This window comes from Hipposideros armiger, unplaced genomic scaffold, assembly GCF_001890085.2.
Source record: "Hipposideros armiger isolate ML-2016 unplaced genomic scaffold, ASM189008v1 scaffold_297, whole genome shotgun sequence".
Taxonomy (NCBI): Eukaryota; Metazoa; Chordata; class Mammalia; order Chiroptera; family Hipposideridae; genus Hipposideros; species Hipposideros armiger.
In genome coordinates, this window is record NW_017731647.1 from 1,044,160 (window position 1) to 1,068,978 (window position 24,819).

The 24,819-nt window shown below is 37.5% G+C and overlaps 1 protein-coding gene across 3 annotated transcripts in view; it reads left to right on the forward strand.

Annotated features, from left to right (window-relative positions):
• The window catches only part of MAGI3 (membrane associated guanylate kinase, WW and PDZ domain containing 3), a 247,008-nt gene that overhangs the window by 184,934 nt on the left and 37,255 nt on the right, over positions 1-24,819 (forward strand). For all 3 annotated transcript variants that reach the window (XM_019659190.1, XM_019659192.1, XM_019659193.1), the window contains exons 5-8: positions 272-446; positions 4,140-4,219; positions 17,026-17,083; positions 21,090-21,184. In XM_019659190.1, the coding sequence (XP_019514735.1) occupies positions 272-446; positions 4,140-4,219; positions 17,026-17,083; positions 21,090-21,184 (408 nt within the window). The remainder of the gene's footprint in view (positions 1-271; positions 447-4,139; positions 4,220-17,025; positions 17,084-21,089; positions 21,185-24,819) is intronic.

The window sequence follows — 24,819 nt, forward strand, 5'->3', positions numbered from 1 at the left end:
ATATACTCAGCATATACTGAATTGATGCCAGTGTTGTTTTGTTTCTTTCCCAGACCAGCATCAGAGATGCTGTATAGGGTTAATGTCACTTAACAAATGAGAGGGAAAAAAAATCCAGTAAGTTTATTTGTTTTTTCAAAAGCTATAGTAGAATGTAGACACAAGAGATGAGGAAATTTGCAGTACATATTTGGCATTTTGTTAGATATGAAGAGGGCTGTTCGAAGAGAATATAAGTGTATCTACTTTTCATACATTTTGTTTGGACTAGACAACAGAGAGAGGCATCCTGAGTCATCTGATTGGATAAAGACCATCCCGAGTTACAACCAAACAAACAGCTCCATGGACTTCAGAAATTATATGATGAGAGATGAGAATCTGGAACCTCTGCCCAAAAACTGGGAAATGGCCTACACTGACACCGGGATGATCTACTTCATTGAGTAAGCGTCTGTAGCTTTTCTAACGTGCCCCGTCACTGTGAGGCCTGTCTTAACAGTTTTTCTTTGTTTTTTGTTTTGTTTTGTTTTTTAATCTCGTTTCTCAAGGCTTACATTTCTTTTTTTCTTTCTTTAAAAATATTTTTCATACACATTATAGCCAATTCTTAATCTGATTTTTTTCCCTGGATGGTATTGCATTTTTTTTTATCTTAGATAAAGGAATAGTGTATTTGACCTCTGGTTGTATAAAAACGAGGATTAAAAACAGATTTAGGGCCGGCCGAGTGGCACGTTGGTTAGGAGTTGGCTTGGGATGCAGGCTCTGGGCAGCAGGGCCCCGGTTTGGATCCCACATTAGGGCCAGTGATGCTGTGCCCGCTGCAGCTGGGATGGTGAGCAGCATCTTGGCCTGGAGCTGAGCTGCCAAGAGTGGCGACGGTGTAGGCTGCAGTGGGTCTGCCATAAGCTACCATGAGTGGCTGGCAGCCAGCGTAAGCAGCCAGCAGCTAGCGTGAGCTGCCAAGAGCCACTGTGAGCAGCCATCCAGTGGCTGGCGACTGATCTGCCTCATCTGGGAAGAGCGCATGATAATACCAACTTGGGCCAGTGGGGCGACGTCCTCCACAACTAGACTGAAGAACAAAATGACAGCAACTTGTCTGTTCCCCTTCCCCCGATTCCCCAGCGCTGTTCCCCTCCCCCAATTCCCCAATAAAATCTTAAAAAAAGAAAACAGAACAGAAACAGATTTATCACTTATAATGAAAAATGTAAGGAATAAAGAGACTTTTGGTTTGCTTTTTTTTTTAAACATTTGGGCATATTGTCCAACTTAATGAGCATTTCAAGAATTAGCATTTGGTGGGGCATATTTCTTAGCTAAATATTTTCAGTCATAGAGTTTGGGTTTGATATAGTCAGGCAATAAATATAGTTAAATAATATAGAAGGAAAATATCACTGATTCTTAGAGTAACTGATATAATTTAAACTCACAAAACCAATATATTTTATAGAGAAACACTATTAATATCAATATATTTACCAGAGATATAGAATACCACATATATTCCATCAACCTGAGAACTGTATGTTGCTTGCACCTGAGAATAATATATATAAATAATTTACTAGAAGTTTCATTATGAAGTATTTTTATATTCTCATGCAGCTATAATTCTCATTCTTAAACTAATTCTCCCAGAAGTAGAATATGAACGTAGTGAAGTTACAGAATATAATTAAAATATCGAGGGCTGGATACTACACTGAAAAGAACATATACTCAGAAATGAATTAGGGGCGGGAGACGTGAATGTGTTTCCTCACCTGGTCCCAAATTCCACATCCTTCCCACAGAGCGAGCATCTTGTTGTACCAAGTGATATTCTAGTATTTAAAAGACATAGATTTTGTGTGCATAGTGTTCTTTTTGTTTAACCATATGTGGTGAATTCATAATATTATACATTTATATTATAAACATTATAACATTATAATGTTTATAATATATTAATATTGTAAACATTAATGACCAGGATTATACACATCTGACAAAATCAGATATACTCTTCTCGATGGACAATTTAAGATGTTTTTCAAGGGTAATTTAGACTTTTGACTTCTGTGCTTACTTTAGAACTAAGCCCCCAAGTAAGATGGAGAGCCACTAAAAGTGGCTAGAATATCTTTAGATTATGACAGTACTTCTCCCTGTAAACAGGGATAAGTTAGTAAATTATGGGGGTGGGGAATTTATACAAGAAATGTCTTTATAGGTGAACATTTTTAAAGTGGATTAAAGGCCTAAATGTAAGATCTGAAACTAAAACTCCTAGAAGAAAATGGGGAAAGCTTCTTGACATTGAATTTGGCAATGATTTCTTGGATGTGACATCAAAAGCACAGGGAACAAAAGCAAATATAGAGAAATGGGACTACGTCAAACTTAAAAACAGCTGTGTGCAAAGCAAAACAGTCAACAAAGTGAAAAAGCAACCTGTGGAACAGGAGAAAACATTTGCAAACCATATACCTAATAAGGGGTTAATATCCAGAATATAATTGAATATTATTTGCTTCTAGATAAAGCTCTCCTGTTTGCTCTAGCTAATGTCTTTACTCTGTGTTACTGCTGCTGTAAGAAAAAGAATGTTAATATTGTTCTATAGTTTTCAGCTATTATGGTTTGGGTATTGCCCCTACGGACATTTCTTTACCTTGGGAAATACTGGCCAAAATCTAGTGGATTGCCCATACCTGCTAATTAAGCAGTAAAAATTTTAGATCATTGAAACCTAATTAAGCTTTTCTAAAGTAGCAATTCTGAATTTGGTTTAATAAGGTATGTCCATGGTTTTGTTTTGTTTTTTCCTAATTGTGCACATCACTAGGCCTCTTGGGAGTCCTAATTCTTTTCCTTTTGCTATAATTGATTTAACTGGTTTTAGTTTGGGGGAATTATCTCTGACAGAATGGGAAACACAGATTTTCTAGAAACAATCTTAATTTCTCCTACTTGGATTATCCATTATTCAGCCTACAAGGAGTGTTTGTGCCATAGTCTAACTAGCATCATGCCTGGCAATGTGTAAGAAGGGGCTACATAGCTAGCTCTGTAAGTAGCTCAGGAATTGGTAAAGGTATAGAAGATACGATTAATTCTCTGAAACCATATTGGCTTCATTTCCTAACAGTGGTCAATGTTAATATTAGTGAGTTAATCTCATGTTCAAGTTAATCTCATGTTAATATTAGTGAGTTTGTTCACATTGTTATTCTCACACTACTTTGATAATAACTTCAATTTAGGTTTTGTTGCTTTCTTGTATATTTTCTTCCATGAGTTTTTCTTTCTTTACAACCTACTTATTTCAGATACTTAAACTATAACACTGTCTATCCAGCAATGTGACAGTTTTGTTTCAATATTAGTATCTACTGCATAGTGACCTGGTCTGAAGCTGATTGTGATCTCTAATGAAATGAAGCTGCTCTTTGAAAGTGTCTGTGGCCTACTTCATAAAAAGGAGTGTGGGGTATCTTTTTGTTCTGCCTTTTTTTTTTCTATTAACTGTATTGTCCATACTGATGAAAACTTAGTTTCATAGCGTTGAGTTTAATTATGCCCATTATTTTTACTTGCATATTGCAGAAACACTGTAACTTTTTAGGTAACTCTACATTAGTTTATTTTAAAGAACCCCTGTGAGTCCAGAGGCTCTGATTATTCGTTCGTCTCTGTATTCCCAGCCCCTAGCACAGTGTCCACACATCATAGGGACTCAAGAAATACAGTGCTTTTTGAAGGGAAGGAGGAAGGAATTCAGCCATCCAGCCAGCAAGTTTTTCAATGCAGCTCTTTTTGCCAGATAACGCACAGCATGGGGCTGTGTGCTCACCCTTGGAAACATTTTGACTACTTAAATCCGTGTTATTCAGTACTTGGCATCTTCCCCTTCTTTAGAGTCTTCGTTCTCAAATTAGTGCCTCTAGCATTACCTCTCCTTTATGGCAGTTTTGAAGTAACAGACTGAGAACAATGGGATTATTGAATCAGAGGTAAGCAGCCGGAGCCTGCAGGAGATAAATATCCAAACATCATATACCTTTTAGTCGCTTTTAATCTTTGTTTTTGAAATATGCCTCACCCGCTTTATTTTACTGTTTCTAATTGGAATCTTTTTTCTACAGCCACAATACCAAAACCACCACCTGGTTGGATCCTCGTCTTTGTAAGAAAGCCAAAGCCCCTGAAGACTGTGAAGATGGAGGTAGATTTAGAAACCTTTTATACCATATGTATTGACTTCATCCTTTCTCGCACTTCTCACTTAGATAATGAGTTTCCAAAATCCTCAACATGACATAATGTGCATAAGCATGTAAGCAGTGGGTAGATGTCATAATCAACTGCCTCTGGTAGTTATCTCATTGCATCTCATTTTATGAGAGATTTTATTTCTCTTTTTGAGGATTATGCAATTAAATCCCTTTTGAAAAAATATTAACAAATATATATTCCTCCCTATTTTAAAATATAAAGTTTAAAGACAAACTTTAAAATTTCTAAATAAATATTTTAAATTCGGTACATTCTCAACCACGGGTAGCCCATCATACCTGTTGAGCCTTCAAAAATATTGGGTTGTCGGAAAAGTCATGATGTATTTTTTCTATGTTTTTCATTGCAAAAATATGGCATGACTTTTCCGACAACCCAATATATTTAATATCATGAGAATAGATGTATTAGTATCTATGGCTAATCCGTAGCCATGTAGAACACCATTAGAAACTCAAAGAAAGTCTTTAATAAACCCTCCTCCTCCAAAAAATTTTTACTACTTAGAAAAATTCTCTAAGAATCAGTAGATAACAATGCTTATCTGTCTTATATATTATAGATTCTGTTTAACGGTATATAACCTTACATTACAAATAAGTATAGAATTTACCCCAACCAAAATTGTTTGCTATGCCTTCCTTTTTTTTTTTTTTTTTTTTTTTTTAGCAGCTGAGCCATTGTTGGCAGCTCAGCGGCAGCTCAGCTCGGGCTGGGACTCGAACCTCTGTTGCTCAGAGCTCGCACTCTTGAGCAAGCTCTTAACCACTTGAGCCACTCGGCCTGCCCTGCTATGCCTTCTTGCATCTAGGGTGCAGAGGAATAAAATTTGCATTCATTTTTGTATTACTCATCAGAAATGATTTACCTTGGTTAAAAAAAATAAGTGGCTTAGAATGAGGTTCAGATAGTCTTACTATAGATTGAACAATCTATATATTAAAAAAATTAAATAGAATTTGCACACATTTTGTTCAGCATAATTACAACATTAAGAATTCTTTTAGTAAAAGCAATTGGAAAGTGGAATTATTTAAAATCCTGTTTGCAATGATATTTTTAAAAAATTTGATACCTTAGGGGTGGGCTGAGTGGCGCATTGGTTAAGAGTTGGCTTGGGATGCCAGCCAGCTCTGAGCAGCAGGGCCCCAGTTCGGATCTCACATGAGGGCCAATGAGGCTGCGTCCTCTACAGCTAAGATGGTGAGCAACAGCTCGACCTGGAGCTGGGCTGCCATGAGTCGCTGGCGACAGAAGCTGCAGTGGGGCTGGCCGGCAGCCTGCATGAGCTTTCATAAGCTGCCCTAAGCCGCCGTGAGCGGCTGTCCAATGGCTGGCGAGCGACTGCCTCAGCCGGGAAGAACACAATGATAATACCAACATGGGCCAGTGAAGCAACGTCCTCCACAACTAGACTGAAGAACAAAAGGATAACAACGTGTCTGTGCCCCCCCTCCCTGATTCTCCAACACTGTTTCCCTCCCCCAATTCCCCAACAAAGTCTTTTAAAAAAATTTTTTTTTGGTACCTTAGAACAAATCTACTGAAAGATGTGCAGGTCCTATATACCGAAAACCACAAAGCGTCACAAAAGAAATTAATGAAGACCTAAAATAATTGAAGAGAAATACTGTGTTTATAGATTGGATGGCACAGCATTGCTAGTGATGTTTATGCTCTCTAAATTGGCATTCAGATTAAATATAATCCCAACGAAAATCCTGAAACTCTGTTTTGAAGAAATTGATAAACTGATTCTAACATTAATATGTACATACAAAGAATCTAGTTAGCCAAACCATCTTAAAAAAGGATGAAGGTAAAGGACTTAGGCTACCATATTTGAAGACTTACTATAAAGCTACAATAATCAAGACAGTGTGGTTTTGGCATAAGGATAAACAAGTAGATCAATGGAATAGTATAAGTACCTTGAAATAGATGCACACATATGTGATCTCTTAATTTGCAGCCAAAGTTCCAAGTCAACTCAATGAGGGGAGGAAAATCTCTTTAAGAAATGGCGCTGAAACAACTGGATATTTATAAGCAAAAATGAACATCAGCTATATATCACTCCATACCCCAAAATTAATTTCAGATGGATCAAAGACCTAATCATAAAAACTAGAACTCTAAAGCTTTTAGAAGAAAACTTAGAGTCTATCTTCATGACTGTGGGACTAGCAAAGACGGGGAGCAACAGTAACCCTTGTACATTGCTGGGCAGAATGTAAAACGGTACAACTGCTTTGGAAACAATCTGATAGTCTCTTCCAGGTCAAAGGTTAAATATAAATTTTCTCTATCACCTAGTAATTCCACTCCTAGCTATCTGCCCAAGAGGAATGAAAATGTATGTCTATACAAAGATTCTCATGTAAATATTCATAGGAGCACTATTCATAATAGCTGAAAAGTTGAAACAATGCAAATGCCCATCAACCAATGGGAGGCTAAATAAAATGTGGTTTAATCATACAATGGAATACTATTCGTCAATAAAAAGAAGTGAAATACTATACCTGCTACAGCAAAAACAAACCTCAAAAACGTTACACTGAGTGAAAGAAACTAGACACAAAAGACCAGCTAATGCATGATTCCATTTATATGAAATGTCCAGCATAGGCAAATCTATAGACACAAGATAGGTTAGTGGTTACTTGGTACTAAGGATGGGAATAGAGATTAATAGTAAAGAGCACGAGGAATCTTATTGGGGTGGTGGAAATGTTTTAAAACTGGATTGGGTGATGGTTGCACAACTCAGTAAATTAAAAATTTTGAATTATACACTTAAACAAATTTTATGATATGTAAATTATACCTCAAGAACGTTGTTTTCTTAAATGGCCAAAGAACTTGAAGAGACAGTTCACAAGAGAAGATAAAAGAATAGCCAATAAGAGCATGAGAAGGTGCTTATCATTAGTCATCAGTACAGTGAGATGCCATGCACAGTCCTTAGAATGGCTTAAGTCAAATACACTAACAAGACCAAAGACTGGTGAGATTGGCGAGCAGCTGGAAATTCTACTCGTTGGTGGGGATGTAAAATTATGTGAACACTTTTGAGAACTTTTGGCAGTTTCCTATGAGATCTAGTCTCAAGAGAAATGAAAACATATGTCCCCAAAAAGACTTACCCTGAATGACCATGACAACCTTGTTCGTAATAGTTCAAACCTAGAAATAGACCAGATGTTCATCCACAGGAGAATGGATAAGCAGTTGGTGGTGTATTCATGCAGTGAAATAGTACTTCTCAATAAAAAAAAAGAACTGTTGATAACATTCAATAATATGGATGAATCTCCAAAACATGAATAAAAGAAGTCAGACACAGTTAGCTCAGTTGGTTAGAGCACAGTGCTCATAACGCCAAGGTTGCTGGTTCTATCCCCACATGGGCCACTGAATTGTGGCCTCCACAGCTAGATTGAAACAACTACTTAACTTGGAGCTGATGGTTCCTGGAACACTCCCCACAACTAGAATGAAACATCTACTTGACTTGGAGCCGATGGGTCCTGGAAAAACGCCCTCCACAACTAGCTTGAAACAACTACTTGACTTGGAGCCGATGGGTCCTGGAAAAACACACTGTTCCCCAATAAAATTTTTTTTTAAATCATTAAAAAAAAAAAGAAGACACAAAAGAATAGGCACTCAATTAAATCATTATGTAAAGTTTGAGAACAGACAAACTCATCTAATTTGACAGAAGTAAAAAATGAGGGCTGAGGAGGGAAGTCGGGTGAATTGAAATAATTCTCTGGAATGATGGTGGTTATAGTCTCCTCTTTGGGCCAGCAGTTATGCAACACATACGATTGCCAAAACTCATGTTTTATAATTGAACAAGCACTTAACGTTGATTTTTTTTTGAAGGAGCACTTAAGATCTGTGTATTTTATGGTCTGTAAATTATACCTCAAGAAATTAATTTTTAAAATCACTTTTATAATATACTTCCCTTGTCTGTAAGGCTTTCAACAGTAAGTTCTTTATCGTGAAATTAGCCACTGTAAAGGTAAACTAGAATATAGGATTTGACTTTTTAAATTGTGAATGTGGTATTAGTTTTCCCAGGCATGTCTCTTCTGCTGGTATCCATTCTTTATCCTGTCCACTAATTGTTTCAATTCAGTTCTCTGCCATTTGCTGTTTTCCCTTGTAGAGTTTCTTTATTTTCATAGCTTTTACTATCAGTTTACTGTAACTGGGTCTGTTATCTAAATATCTAGTATTGTCCTCTGGTCTGAATTCTATTTCTATATTTCCTACTGGATTTCTTTTTGATTGTCCTAGTAACACTTCAAATAAGCATATTTAAAACTAAACTTAGCATTTTTCTCCTAAAGTTACCCACCCTCTTTCTGTCATTGATGCCATCCTCGTAATCAGCTGGGACAAATCCTTGCAATCGTATTTGCCTCTTCCTCTCCTCTTGCTCTAGTCCCTATATGGTTTGCAGTCCCTGTTGCTCTTTCTTTGTTCTGTACCTTGCCAATATATTACTATGAAAAATTTCCAACATATAGGCAAATTGATAGAATTTTACAGTGAATACATATATGCCCACCATTGAGATGTACAATGAACATTTTGCTATGTTTGCTTTTTCATATAGCTATCTGTCCATCTATCCTCTATCTACCCATGCTTTCTCTTTCATATCATGTCCTTCTCTCTATTTCTCTAATCATCACACACTTGGATTATTCTTAGGCTTTTTTCCTACAGTTACTTCTCCAATATACCCCTTATACTGGTGGTCTCCAAAATGTTGGCACTCAACCTATCTATTGGTGTACGGGAAGAAAACATTAGAACTTATTTTTCATAATGTTTCCATTGGGAAAAAAGTAAAGCTTCTCTACTATTTTACATACACATTGGCAGTGACATTCTTACTCATTCTATATGTCAGGTTATCACATGCACTACCCCAGAGTGTCTTAAGAGAAGAACGGACGTGGCACCCTTACTCTTGTCAAGGACACTATGAGGTTTTGCAGTTTACTTGTGCCCAGTTAAGTGGATTTAAAGACTATGTTACATAGTTTTTCATCCCCACAAAATTGAAATGTGACTTTAAAAAATTTCTGCAAAGATAGTACTGATTGAAGATCATATGAATATGCAAGCCCAAGCTAACAGGAAGGAAATAGCAGAGCTAACAGGTTTTTTTTTTTTTACAAAAATTAGAACTTTTAATTTTAGAGCTAACAGTTTTTATGTCACTTTTTAAAAACCACATTGAGGTAAAATAGTAATAATTGTTTTTTCATCTTCATCTCCTTTATAAATTTGTATTTTGTGTGTGCTTTATTAAGTACATATTAGCAGAGTAGTCCCTATATATTTATGAATAAATATATCTTAGAGGTACATGTTCAGATTTTTTTTTTTACTGAGAAGGCTGTATGATCAAAACACTTTGGCTACATTGCCTGTTAATCTTTCTAAAATATAACTGCCTTCATACTTCACTCTTGCTCAGATATCTATAATGGCTTCCTGCTGTCAGCAGAATAAAGTCTAGACTCCTCGGTGAAGTACTGACAATTTTTTGTAATTGAACCATATTCTATATTTCTTTTTCAAAGTGTTTTCATGTCATAAATATAAGAGTTTTGCCTTTGCCTTTGCTACATGCCCATTTGTCTTCTGGGAACCAGCCTTGTTCCCTTGTTCCTTCTAAGTTCAAATCTAAAGTATAATTTCCTTGTAGCCTCCTCTGTCCTTCTCTTCCGGGTCAAAATTAAGTATCCTCTCCTCTGTGCTCAGCGGTACCATATGACATATATTTATTATAGCACTAACTATATTGCATTGTAAGCATTGTGTTGTTGGAAAAGTCATGACGCATTTTTGCAATGAAAAATAGAAAAAATACGTCATGACTTTTCTGACAACCCAGTAGATACCTATACTCTATACGAGCAACGGTTTTGTCTTGCTCGTCCATATATCCCCTCAGAAGAGACTTAAATGTTTGGAAAAAGGGGAGATGGAAAGGGAGGAAAGAAGCTACTCTATCCCCCATATTATTTTGGTCATCCTTCTTAAAAATGCTTTTTCATGGCTATGATGTTCTGGGGTGAAGCCGTAAATATTATAATAAGCCTGTCTTCATTTACTAGTTTGGCATCAATAGAGAAATAAGACACAGGAAACAGAAAAATGAGGTGCGAATGCGAGCTGACAAGTGAACATGCTTTAGGTCTGCATCTGTGTGAGCTTACTAATTTTTTACCCCTACAAGAGGCAGACTTGGGCGTTCAGTCTCTGGCCTCTGTGTTCAGCTGCCTCCCCACACAAGGCAGGCACGATGAAGACCAGACCAGATTGCACCCTCTCTGCAGGCAGGCTGACCTCCGCAACAGCGAGAGAACCCAAGAGACCCTGAGCCAAGCATATTGAATTCCTTCTCTAAAACTCACCTCGCAGATTAAACATTCTTTCCTGCTTGGAGAGAAGCAAGTGCAGGGGCTCAGAAAAAGCGAAATGCTTCGCCCATTCTTTCCCCTCTGTGGAAATTTGAAAAATTGGTTGAGTGTGTCTCCCTAATGCTCTTTGTATTGAGGTGGCCATAAGTCTTTGTTAGCTCAGGACTAACCCAGTTTACTCCTGTTATCCCAGCATAATTATTAGTAGTGCCCCCTTTTCTTTCAAAAGTGGACAGCATGTTATATAGTCATCCTTTTATAGCTTTCTGAAGATTGAGCAACCAAAATTGCATTTATTATTCTAGGCATGTTTAAGCCTTTTAAGATAAGGGCTCCTCCTCGTCCCCCATGCGGGAATGCCTTTCTGATATCACATGTACTTACCTGTGGTGGGAACTCCACAAGGTGGAACCTCGAGGCTATTGCTTCTATGCTCAGCCAACCTTTACCACTTTTGCAGTGTACTTTGTCTCCTCCCCAAATAGGGGGAAGTAGCCCTACAATCAGCTATCTCCATACTAGACTGTATCTGACTTATGTTGCTATTCCCAACGGTGCTTTGCTTGAGTAAATGCCCAAGAGGGGATAATAATATTTTAAAGGTACATTTGTTTAGTTAGGATATTCTTTGCATTCTGCCTAACATTTAAGATCTTCTAGAAAAAACCTTAGTTCCTAAAACTTGTCCTTTCCTCCTCAGTCTTCTGATATTCAGAATCCAGCTGTGTCTTTATACTGAGGTATCTGATGGTTTAATTGATGGATATTTATCTTTCATTCAAATAAAATAGTGTTTTGGTTGAATCGTTTTCTTAAAAATACATTAGGAATCCATTTTATTCTTCTTACCCCTTTTATGATGAAAGAAATTAAATTTTTACTAAAGCCATTTTTACTGAAATAAATTGAATGTGGATGTCAGTTTGGAGCTTAGAGAATGATACAAGAAAATTGTCAACTGAATAGAGCTTCACAATGAGAAAATAATGGTTATTCATATATTCCAATGAGAAAAATCCTATTTTGTGTAGAAGACAGAAAGATAAATTCATGGGCTTTAGCATCAACCAACCACTTGCTATGCCAGAGATGGTTCTGCCTTTGAATCAACTTTTGGGAGGAATGCTTTAGCTTCTAACAGAAACATATGGTTACGTCTTTCCTGTTTCAAAAGTAAATAAACACACTTTCTCTTGACCGGACTCCTCCCCATAGTTCTCATACTACTTTTTTCACAGCTAATTAAAAAAAAAATGCTTAAGAATGAAACCTTGTTTTATTCTTCAGTGCTACAATATGCTGACTTGCCCTCTATTTTTTTTTCAGTGAAATTGCTTTTCTTACAATAACATCCTCAGTGCCAAATTTGGTGGACTCTTTACAGCTCTTATCTTTAGTCCTGACGGCTTTACAAAGCCCTTATTTGTGTTGATCATGCTGTCTCTCCCCTTCTATCTTTTGATACCATTCCCCCTAACTGTTCTTACATTTTGCACCTCCTCCTTAAATTATTCATGTTCCTGTGGTTCTCTTCTCCACCATTTTCTAGTCACAATTCGTCTAGGTAACCTTGTCTACTGCATGGCTTTAACTACAGTGTCTCCCGTAATCCTTACCTTCCTGCATTTCTCTTCTGGGGACCAAGTTCATAATACTAAGAGATTGTTAGATATCACCACCACCGTGTTGCACGGGCCCCACAAATGGTAACACTTCCCAAACTGAGCTATATCTTCTGCATACCTTTTGTTCTGCCCCCAGCAAATGATATCACCTCCTCCCAGTTCCTTAGGCTAAAAACTAGTTATCATCCTCAACTTTTTCCTCACCTTACCCTCTTCATTGCAGTTAACCAAGTTCCGTCAATCGTGACTTTAAAACATCTGCCATCTCTTGAGTGTCCAATGGTGATAGGCACTAGACTAGGTACCTTTTACATATTATCTATTTCCTAAATGCCTCTAAATCCAAATTCATACCTTCTTCCTATTCTCACAGCTATTATTTAATAAATACCCACAGCAGGTATTTAATAAATATTTGATGAATGTTTTTATTTGTACCATTTTCATGCCAGAAGAGCCATTAACCTAGGAACCACCTGGCCTGCTCCCCTCTTTACCTCCCTCTGTCTTCGCTTAGTCATTGAGTCCATTACTTTGATTTCCTCCTTATCTCTATTATCCATTCTTTCTCTCCAGTCCCATTACCACCGCCTTAGCCCAGCCTTCATAATTTCTTATTTAGGCTATTAATGATTTCCTTACTTGTCGGCCTTTTGTTTTGACTCCACTCCATCTATCTCATCTTGTGTTACAGTTGCCCATGACCTTTCTCAAGCATCAATTTAATCATGTCATAGCCTAGCTTAATCAGTTGCATCATCATCAAAATATCAAAATAAAGATCAGACTCCTTCACATGGCACTCCAGAAAGGTGATTTGGTGCTTGCTTGTAAGACAAGCACCTAGCACACAACCTTCACGTCCACTCTGTCCCATTATTTGTAATTCCTGACAACTCCAGGCATTCTTAACACCTCCGTGCTCTTTGGTCTGTGTGGGCGGCCTCCCTCTCCCTAGTCCCAGCTCATCCTTTGAGGCTGCTCAGACATCACCCTCTTCTAGAAGACCCTCCTCATAGCTGCTCTGACCAGGCAATTGGAGTCATTCCTCTGCACTTCCCCCAAAAGCTTGTGTTTATCTTCACTGTATCGTTTATCTCTTCTGCCTTTTTCCTGTTCAGACTATGAACCCCTTGAGGTCAAGATCTGTATCATGTTTCTAATTTTTATTTTTACATAAGGAAGAAGGAGAGAGGAGGAAGAGAAGGAAGGGAGGGGAAAAAAGGAAGAAAAAGGGAAGGAAATCAATGAATGAATTAACCTACTGGATAGTGTATAAATTTATTAGATATTTTAGTCTTGCTTTTATTACTTTTATTTAAATGGACAAATAACAGTCTCTTCGTTACCTACATTAATCTGCCCTGCAAAAACTGGCTAATGGTACCACTGGTAAATGTTTAACACGTTAAGCGCCAAGCCTGTTTTGTCTTCCTTTCTGTTTAGCCCGCGATATCCGATTTCACCAATATGCTTTCTCTTCAGTCAGTTGTCTGTGGTTTGTGTTCCAGTGCAGTTTAAAAAATTTTCTTTACCCGTAACAGTGACAATGTCAGCAGAAGAAACGTGTGAAAGCGATTCAAGTGAAATTAGTTTTCCTAATAGAAGAATATAATTTTTAAAATTGTATATCGTCAGTCACCAGTGACTGACGTGGTCTGAACGGAAAGTATAGTGTCAGATGGCGCTTAACGTGTTAAAGTGATTACTTAAAGTAATCCACAAGGTAAATTACCAATTTGTCTACTCTCCTGAAGAAAGGGCTACACTTTCTCAGTTAGTTGCTAATTGCTTTAAGTGCCAACTAAAATGCGGAATTGATTTCCAGGTTAACAGTGAAGTATATTTACTTTGAGCTTTTATCCTTATTAAATATTAATATATCCTCTTCAGTGAATTTCTCAAACAGCAAATAGAATGTTTCAGCTATCTCTATAGTTCCTTTGATTCTCCAAACTTTTCTAAAGACAAAACGTAAATCTAAGTGCAATTACAGAATTTATCCTGTGTAGCACCATTCGTTTCCCATGCTAGTTGGAGGACATTTCTATTAAAGGGAAAAAAATCTCTTTCATGGAAGATCCTTACTGATAATGCTTTGGTAATATCATCATAGAACATCTTTTACAGATATAATCCAACAGATACTCTCACCCATGGAACAGGTGCTTAGTCATAACACATTGTACCTACTTCATTGACGATTGTTTGTTTCATAGCTGTGGGGGATCAAAGTGAACTGAAGTGTATTTCGGTTCTTCTCAGTTGTTTTATTCTGTTTTCACCCAATAGTTACTTTTCAACTATCTCATCTTTTCCACCTCAGACATTTCTACCTCTAAAGGAAAACCACAAAAACTTGCCAAGCTTCAAAACCACCAATCAGTAATATATACACAGGCAGAAAAATATGCTGGAGGAAAGGGGTGGTGGTGATTCAGAACTTTTCATCAAGAGGCTACTCATCTATTCTTTTGTTCTGAATGGGAGTAATAATTTTTATTAGAGCATAAGAATTTGTATATCTTGTTAGGTTCATTATATTGGAATTTTTATTTTAAAAAATGATACACCGTAACTGCAGTTAAATGATATGAAGTTAATAAATATATCCTAAGCCTATTTGCTGGCTAGTATACATTACTTGTGTGTGTGCACACATGTGTGCATGTTTTAGCATAGCGTACAACTGTGAGTTTCTAAAAAATTCCTTCTTGTTGAGCTCCTTTGTGTAATTGATAGCACTAAAACCACCTGCTAGAGACAGGTGAACCCATGCCTGACTAATAAAATGATCTTCAAAAGTCTTACCTTGGAAAATAGAGTGGAAGGGAAAAGAGGATTTTTTCTTAATAGGGTCAGCTTATGTTGAAAAGAACAGTTTATGTTGGAAAAACCTTCGGTTTTTCAGGTTACATTTTATTGGTCAGTTACTTGGAATAAACAATATATAATAATCCAAGTAACCTATTCTTTGTTACTATATATATACAAATAAGGATTCTACCCAAGGCACTGTGGTAATTAAAATGAATTTTCCTTCAGATACTCAGATCAAGTTAATGCAAGGGAAAGTAGGTATTTTCTTAGGTTTTAAGCAAATCTAGGTTGCCCACTTGAAATGGCAAAAATCCAAGTCTAGACTTTCTTTTGGGGAGAAGTGGGTCAGAATATGATAGAAATAATTGACAAATCTTATGTATAATAGTAAAAAATTTAACAACCAACCACTTATACTGCACTGCAGGGTAAATGTGTCTTGCGCCAGCATTATCAAGCTTTTAAAAAGAAATACAGTAGCCCCCTCTCTTATCCATGGTTTTGGTTACCCGTGAACAACCATGGTCCAAAAATATTAAATGGAAAATTCCAGAAATAAACAATTCATAAGTTTTAAATTGTGCATCCTTCTGAGTTGTGTGATGAAATCTTACGCCATCCCGCTTCATTCTGCTTGGGATGTGAAGTATCCCTTTATTCAGCGTATCCACTCTGTATGAGTTGTGATAAAAAAAAATACGGTGAATGTGGCTGTCAAGTGCCATCCAACGGAAAGGCAGGAATCGTCAATATGGGAAGCGGCGCATTGAACCTTAGTAACAGTGTGTGATAAGTTTCAACTTGTTCGGTGCAGTCGGGTGTGAGCTACGGTTGAGAGCAGGTGTGTCTTAAAGTGTGTTGTAATGCCATCTCCATCATGACAACTCTCTGTGTCACACATCGCTTCTGGTATACGGCAGTTTCTGTCCAATAAAAACATGGTGTGTCTTCATCCACCTTATTCACCGGATCTGATACCATGGGACTTCTGGCTTCTCCCCAAAGTCAAAATGATTTGGGACATCGAGGCAGCCACAACAACGTAACTAAAGACATTCACAAAAGAGGACTTCCAGAACTGCTTCAGAAAGTGGCAAGAGTGATGGCATAAATATGTTTGAAGTGAGGGGGAGTATTTTGAGGGCGATTAATGGCAATATGTCTCTAATGTAATAAATTTTTAAAAATTTAAACATTCACCATATTTGTTGATTACACCTCATATATGCTACTGTCCCATTAGTCACTTAGTGGCCATCCGAAGTTGTCAGATCAGTTGTAGCGGTATCACAGTGTTTGTGTTCAAGTGACACTTTTTATACTTAATGCTCCAAAGTGCAAGAGTAGTGATTCTGGAAATTCAGACATGCAAAACAAAAGTCATAAAGTGCAGCCTTTAAATGAAAAGTTATGTATGCATAGGGTAAAAACACTGTATAAGTAGGGTACAGTACTATCCATGGTTTCAGGCATCCACTGGGAGTTGCTACAGCTCCCCCAAGGATAGGGGTGACTGCTCTATGCCAGATGATTTTTTAAATAATTAGCATTTTTATAGCTTGTGATTCAGATAAACACCTTTGAGTTTAATGCCATCTTTTGTTCTGAGCTTCCAATTATTTGCTGAGACACTCACTGGCTCTTGAAGAAGCCACTCAAGACTCCAACTGTGTTTGTTCTTTGAAAGTGAGCCCTCAGCTTTTTGTTTGTTTCCCAAATATTAGTCAAATGAAATAAGAAACTTAAATTCACTCATTGGCAAATTCTTTTCTGTTGGTTTTGAACCTGGCATTTCACTCAATTCTTTTTCTTGTATTTTTTCTTTTTTACAGAACTTCCTTATGGCTGGGAGAAAATAGAGGATCCTCAGTATGGGACATACTATGTTGAGTAAGTTTGTTACCTCAGTGAATCGTCTCCAAAATGTTTTTCTTTTGTTATGCACCTTTAGGGAATACTGAATACAGCTCTTTATGCTCATGCAATCCAACTTTCAAGCTTTTGCATGAGGGGAATGAGAAGTTAGGGGCCTGAGAATTTACTTCACTTGCTCCTGGCTTCCCGGAAATTGTCTTTGAAGTAAATATAGAGAGCTAGAGGGAAGTTGCCCCAACGATTAATAGCTGGAAATGTCAGCATTGCTACTCCAGCCTCTAAAGAGAAAAGTACTAGACAGAAAACTGTGAAATGAGGGCACTACACGAATTATTAAGGTCATTTCCAACACTGCAGCTATGTGGTTCTGAAAGCAATGAAAGAACTTTAAGGTAGTTCTTAAAGTTCTTTATGATCCAGAATTTTGAAGTATATGATTAAAAGTGTTCTCTCTTTTAAGGAGTTAATCAACGCAAACATAGTAATTTTGGGGGGAGAGTGAAGGTTGCTTCTTACACAGCTGTTATGGCTAAATTTAAACATAAATATATGTTGGCTGGAGCACCAAACACCTGCCTATGTTAGCCAGAGAAATTAGGATAACAGCAACATCTAATTTGTCTCCCTTTTCTTCATTTGTCTTATTGCTACATTGTTATGACCATAGGGGTTGCTTTCTTTTCAAATGCTATCGTAGAATTTTGACCTCTGGAATCTAGTACCAGATCAGTAATTGCATCAGAAATGTTACTGTTTACCTGGAAACTAGGAGTCTGAACCTACTGTCTAGATAGTGAAGGCAAAATGATATTAGCAACCATGAGCATCTTCCAGTTTTATGATTGCTTATTAATTTTTCATCATTCAGCATAAACATGCCACTTCTTGGTATTTATTCCTAAAGTAAACATCTCTGACACCTGTTGTTACTCTAGTCTTTATTCTAATGTGTAGGTTGTTCCTTGAGTCACTGTGTTTAGAGAGATTTTTGGAATGATTTCTTAAAATCTAACTTGGACCCTAAGAAAACGACTCAGTTAATTTGACCCTTAGGTATATAACTTCACAGTGTCCATATTTGGGTTCCTTTGAAAGGCTATGCTAATTTTATTTCCACGGTGCTGTTCAATGTCTTGCTGATACTGTGATGATCTGGTTCTCATTCAGCAAGGATATAATATTGAAGCAACTTGGGGGCAATGCCTGAAGTGACCTGCCCCCAGTTGTCACGGAGGCGTGTGATGAACAGTGCCTGCCTCAGAAGCAATGGCGGCAGCGGCAGGGTTCTGCGCATTATCCCCAGAACAAGCTCATTTTACAGGAGGGTCATTTGTTAAATGAAGAAAGAGCAGGCTGTACCCAAGATGCTCATTAGTATGGAGTCAGCTGAGCTGTGGAATGTGGCTGGAGTCCCAGATTAGTTAGGTTTTGAATCTCAACCACAGTAATCTGCAGTGAGTTTACTGATGGTGATAAAAAGCTGTTACTTGAATGGCTACTCTTTGGCTCTCTTAGTTTGTCAAAGCAGATGGCACAATGATTGTTCTTGGCAGGAGCCTTGTAGTAGTAACACCAACTGCCATGGCAGTTTTTCTTTGTTAAGTATTTATTTCAGAGGATGAGATTCTGACATGGATTCATTTATTTTTGAAAATTAAGTTGTTCCCGAAATGTAATGGCAGGCCTTCTATAAGAACGCTTATATATTTAGGAATGTTGTCTTGTTGTATTGCGTTAAATGTCTTGATGCACTTAGGTGACAAAGGCAAAATATACGTCTGATTTAATATTGCAAATTCTTCATGAAATAATAATGGTTTTGTTTGCTGAGATGATTTTTTTTTTAAGATTTTTTTGGGGGAATTGGGGAATGGGAACAGTGCTGGGGAATTGGGGGAAGGGGAACAGACAAGTTGCTGTCCTTTTTGTTCTTCAGTCTAGTAGGAACAGCCATGGTCATTGGTTACATATTACTTTCATGCTACAATGGCATAGTTGACTCTTTTAAAGAGGGCGCAGCTCACAGTGGCCCATGCGGGGATTGAACCGGCAAACTTGGTGTTATCAGCACCATGCTGTAACCAACTGAGCTAACTGGTCACCCCATACACAAAATTTTAAAGAGTCCAAATTATGTATTATATATTTAATCCTTGTTTGCTACCTCTGTTTAATTTTTCTGATAATCTGTAATCTCCTCTCTTACTTCCCATGGCTAGTTATATGGGAAACAAAATCTTTTACACCTTAATAATATTATGGATATAAGTAACTGAATGAAAAGGAGAGTGGTTTACTTGTTTTGGGGGATGGGGCAGTGGTATTTTAATCTAGGTAGTCGGTGACAGATGCAATTACTTCCTTTACTAAAATCTTATCTTCTTTTGTCAAAAGAATTTTCAGGAAATGGATTGCTCATTTGCATACTGCTATTCTCTTTTCCCACACATTACAAAGAGTATAAATACAAATTACTACTTTTTATGTTATAATGCCTGGGTAACAAATGAGTCATTCTAGCTGATGATATTACAGTGAGCCAAGGTTCTTTCTAAGCAGGTTTATTCTTTTTTAACTGTCAGTTTCTAGTTGTTGTTTATTTTTTTAAGAATATGTAAAATATCAATACCTAATAAATAATTTTTTAAATAGTACCTAAGTTAACACCAAAGGTCTTCATTTTCACAGAGCGTTAAACAGTTAATACAGTTGATTAGACGCCCTCTTGTAGTAAGAAGCTGACGCGTGCTTGAGTTTTAGCAACATGAGAACCGAAAGAATATCAAGCAGAACTTGCCACATTTAGAGCTCGGAAACTAAGAACTACGTTTGTCACAGGATTACTAATACCAGCAGCCTAAGTGCTCATAAACAAACCTGGCGGCATATCTTGCTGTAAGGGGTTTGTTTGGTCCCTGCTGCCCCCTTCCACTGCTGCCATTAACATTCACAAATGGCAGAGTAATTATCCAAGTTGTGTAACCACTTCTGTGAAGGTTTTGTAATACTCAGCCCATCTAAAGACAATCATAATCTGAAATTCTGTTGATTTCATATTTATTTGTTGGTATTCACTAAAAGCAATTCTTGGTAAGATGGATTGTACTGGAAAATGCGTATCATTTGGCTGAAATATATTTGTACTGTGGAAGTGTTGGAATATAATTCCCATTGCTTCTCGATTAGACCCAGTTGTGGTCTTGAACACCTCTTGCACAATAGTTGCATTCCTAACCAGCTTCCAGTTAACCAACTTGCCAGAATAACCAATGCTCTGTTCCCTCTGAAACTCACTCTTGCCCATAACACATGGTACATACTACATAGTACATTGACTTCTATTGGCTAATCGCTTACCCTCCTCGTCTCCCCACGCTTTTCTGCTTTTCTCCACAAACCTGTATGCTTTCCAGGAGTCATTGTGAATGTTGCCAAATCAAAAACACCAGTTAAACTTATGTTGTGATTACAAAATTCATTTAATTATCATATAATTATGAAGAAATTTTAAGTGTGGAGGAGTTGTTCTGTGATATAATTTCTTAGTTGCTGCTAAATCAATGTGGGTGAGTCAGTTGGAAAAGTAATAGTAAAATTCTGAAAGGCTTCTGTACTCAGATTTCTTCAAATGTGGCTTTACAGCTGCTTCAGTTTAGAGAAATTTAAAACCCTGCAACTATTAACTGGCTTTTAAAAAAATAACTCGTCAATTACCAATAGTCTGATTGCATTAAATGTGAGGGCTTCGACGGTTTGGGGGACTTCTTGGCTGTATTGGGTACGTTTATGAAGAAGCTATAGCAAATGCTTCAGCATCTGTGACTTCTAGGCATCATCTGTGGGCTTTTTCTTTAGTTGCCAAAAACCATTCCACTATGACCTGTCGGCCTCCTTGTGTTCCATAGCCTAGAATACATATTTGTCCCTTAAGCTATGGTGATGGAATGGTATGGTAGTCTATTTTAAGATAATGCAACTCTTTCATCTTAAACTGAAATGCATATTTTTCCACTTTTTACAGTCACCTTAACCAGAAAACCCAGTTTGAAAATCCAGTGGAGGAGGCCAAAAGGAAAAAGCAATTAGGACAGGCTGATATTGGGTCTTCAAAACCAGGTAGAAATTTTCTCTCAATCTTTTCTTCTACGAACAACTTGTTAAAAAAGAAAAAAGAAAGAAAGTAAGAAAGAAAGAAAGAAAGAAAGAAAGAAAGAAAGAAAGAAAGAAAGAAAGAAAGAAAGAAAGAAAGAAAAACTTGTGATATGTATATATTGAATTAATAAAAGTGAGTTTGAACTTTTTGTTGGGGCTTTGAAATTCAGAAGAGAATGTCTAATTTTTGTCACTGTAAAGATAGGACTAATCTTAATAAAACATCAGAGCGTTTTGAGAATACTGCGATTTTTCTCATGCTGCTTATATAAAAAGTATGAAATTCTTGGGAGAAGGGGTTGAATATCTTTGTTATGGGTTTGAGGTTTTAATTTGAAGATTCCATTGTTTCCTAATGTTTTAAGGCCAGGCCAACGCTCATTCATTATGAGTGTCTCCCAGTCTTAATTGCTTAGGTCTAATGTCAGTAATCATTCAGGATTCTTCATCAACAGGTATGAGCAAACACTAAATAAATCCACCATACTTTCCCTACATCACTGAGCCTCAAATGGGATGGTAGAGTATTAGTAATATCAGGATCCTTTGGGGAATTTTTTTTAAATAGATAGGTCCTGAGAGTTTGATGAGTCTAGCCATATGTATTTTGAAAAATCTGCCCAGAAATTCCTTCATTCTATTCATTCCTCCCCATCTCCTCCCCGGCTCCATCTGTCATTAATAAGCAGGGGTCTGTATGGTCATGTTGTAGTAATTGAGTAGACTCCCCATCTCCACTGCCCATGAGAGAAGCCGTTCTTTCTTATAGCTACTCTTCAGAAACATAGCCCCCTCCCTTCAGTTTTGCAGTTGATTTAACGCACATTTTTTTTTCATTTTTTTATTAGTTTTAGGTGCAATATAATATAATATAATATAATATAATATAATATAATATAATATAATAGTACAATAGTTATACTTTTTACCCCTCATAAAGTGGCAACCCCCTCCTCCAATCCACCCCCCCAATATCATACATATCTATTACAATTAATTCCATTGACTCCACTCCCCACACTATACTCCACATCCCGTGACCATATATATATATATTTTTTTTTCAGTTATAGTTGATATACAATATTATTCAAACACCAGCTTCAGGTGTACAGTGTAGTGGTTAAGCCTCTATACTGTCCATGTCTCCCTAACAAGACATGTGACTATCTCACACCCTACAAAATATTTACAACATTATTAATTATATTCCCTGAACTGTCTTTCCTATCCCTGTGGCAATATTGTAGTTACCTATTTATGCTGTCTAATCCCTTCCCCTTCTCCCTCATCCCCACCCCGTTTCCATCTAGCAACCGTCAGTTTTTCCTCTGTAGCTCTGAGACTATTTCTGTTTACTTTGCTCATTTATTCAGTTCTTTAGATTCCACATATAAGTGAGATCATATGGTATTTAAGAAACATTTTTAGTTTAACAAATATTTTTGAGCACCTACCCAGTGCTTTGGTAGGCACATGGTATTCAAACCGGATGAGGAGTAAGACAGGTCTTACCCTCAAGCGTTCAGAGTCTAATATAGGAAGCTAGTGGTTACAATATATGGTGACAGTAGTTATATGTGCAGGGGTTGGAGCAAGTTTGAATCTCAGATGTGTCACTGGTCACTGGATGAGTTCCCTAAACTCGGTGCCTCTGTTTCCACAGTTGGAATAATAATAGTACTTACCTCCTGAGGTAGTTCTGAGTATGCCAGTTAATACATGTAAAGTGCTTACAATGGTATCTGGCAGATGGTGACCAATAAATGATAACTTTCATTGTTATTATTATAATAGAGACATCCAAGGTATGATGGTGGCATAAAGGAGGGACTGTTCAACTTGGCTTAGCTGGAGAAAGTCAAGAGGGCAGGGGAACTTTCAAAGCAGAGGACACATTTGAACTGGGTCTTGAAGTGACAGGAAAAGTTAGACAGCAGTTTTCGAGGAGCAAGAAGGCATACCAGGTAGTAAGAACAGAATATATAAAACCATAGACACATGAAATGGTGGTCCAGGGTCCAGAGGGCAGATAGGCGTGGCTAGAGCATAGGGTTATTTGTGGGGTAGTAACAAGAGATGAGGTTGGAGGGGTGGGCAGCCATGAAAACAAATGAGCTTCAAAAAGAAGTTGAGTATTTGTGTCATGTGTTGCTGAAAAGTCACGAAAGGTGAACACTGAAAAGTGTACTTTGGATTTGACAATGTGGAAGTCATTTGTCACTCTAGCAAGAGCAAATGGAGAGTGAAGAGAATTGCAGTAGACTGGGGAGGGAATGGGAGGGGAAGAAGTGGAATGGTCAGTAGAGCCAGCCATTCTGATAGCTTTGACTGAAAGAGGGCAGACGAGGCTGCTGACTGGGGAGAATCATGAATTCCCATTTTACACGCAAGGAACTGAAGCTTTAATAGCGATTAAGCCTTTGCTTAGAATCAGAGTGAGCGTCAAGCCAGAATTTGAACCTAGTTTTACTGACTTTAAATTCTGAGTTTTTGTATTATAACACGTAGTTCCCGAGTGCCCAATCTTCCATGGCACCCATTAAGGGAGCTCTTCTCCCCGGTATTAAACTCTGAGCTCCCTGAGGGCAGGGTCTATGCGTTTTGTTAATTTAAGTAACCAGGCACTCTCCTATGAGCTGGGCATTAAAAGGAGAGTAAATTTAGGAGCCTACAATTTAGGTAGGGAAATAGACACATAATTTTAGTACAGTAAAATAATAGAGACATAAACAGTAGTGTTGGAACAAAGGAGAGAGAAATTAAATCTGCCAGTGGGAGGGCAGGAAAGGCTTCCTGGAAGTGATGGACGTGAGGCTAGTTCTTGAAGAATCATGGCTACTTTTATTGAGATATTGAGTCAGGTACTGGATTGGATGCTTTATATGCATCATCTCATTTAAGTCTGAGAAGATCTCTGCAAGGTTATTAATATTATCTTCCCTGTTCAGATGCCTGGATGGCATCAAGTTACAATTGTCTGAAGCATCCCTGCCAAGGATATACTTGCCACAGGGACCAAGGACTCAAATTTGTGAGCCAGGGAACCTTCCCTAGCCTGTGTGTCTGTGTTTGTGCTCATCTACATTTATTGAGCATTTACCATTTGTCAGGCACTGCTTGCTGTGCTTTCTAAGCTTTACCTAGTTTAATCCCCGTAACCATCCCATGAATTAGGCACAGTTATCCCTGTTTTATAGATGAGGCAACTGAGACTTCACAAAGGTTAAATAACATTCTAAGGTCACTCAACTAACTCACAAAGCTTGGATTTAAAAATCAGGATTGTTAGACTCAGAGACAGTTTCTTTGTGCCTTTTTTATTGTCACTTTTCTCTTTTTAATTCTGATAACACCCACTTCTGATCAATTGTGAATTGGCTGTTTTATTAACACTTTACAAAGTTAGGCGTTAACTAGAACACTTCTTCCCTCTTTAATATTTGCTCATTTTGGATCTTATCCCTCACATTGCTGATTTTCTGGGTTAGCCCTCAGAAGCCTGTCTTAGTCTGATATTCATGGGGACTAGAGCATGGAAAAGCTAACCAGAAATATCTCAGATTTGACGTAAAAATGAAGATGGTACATTTCACCAA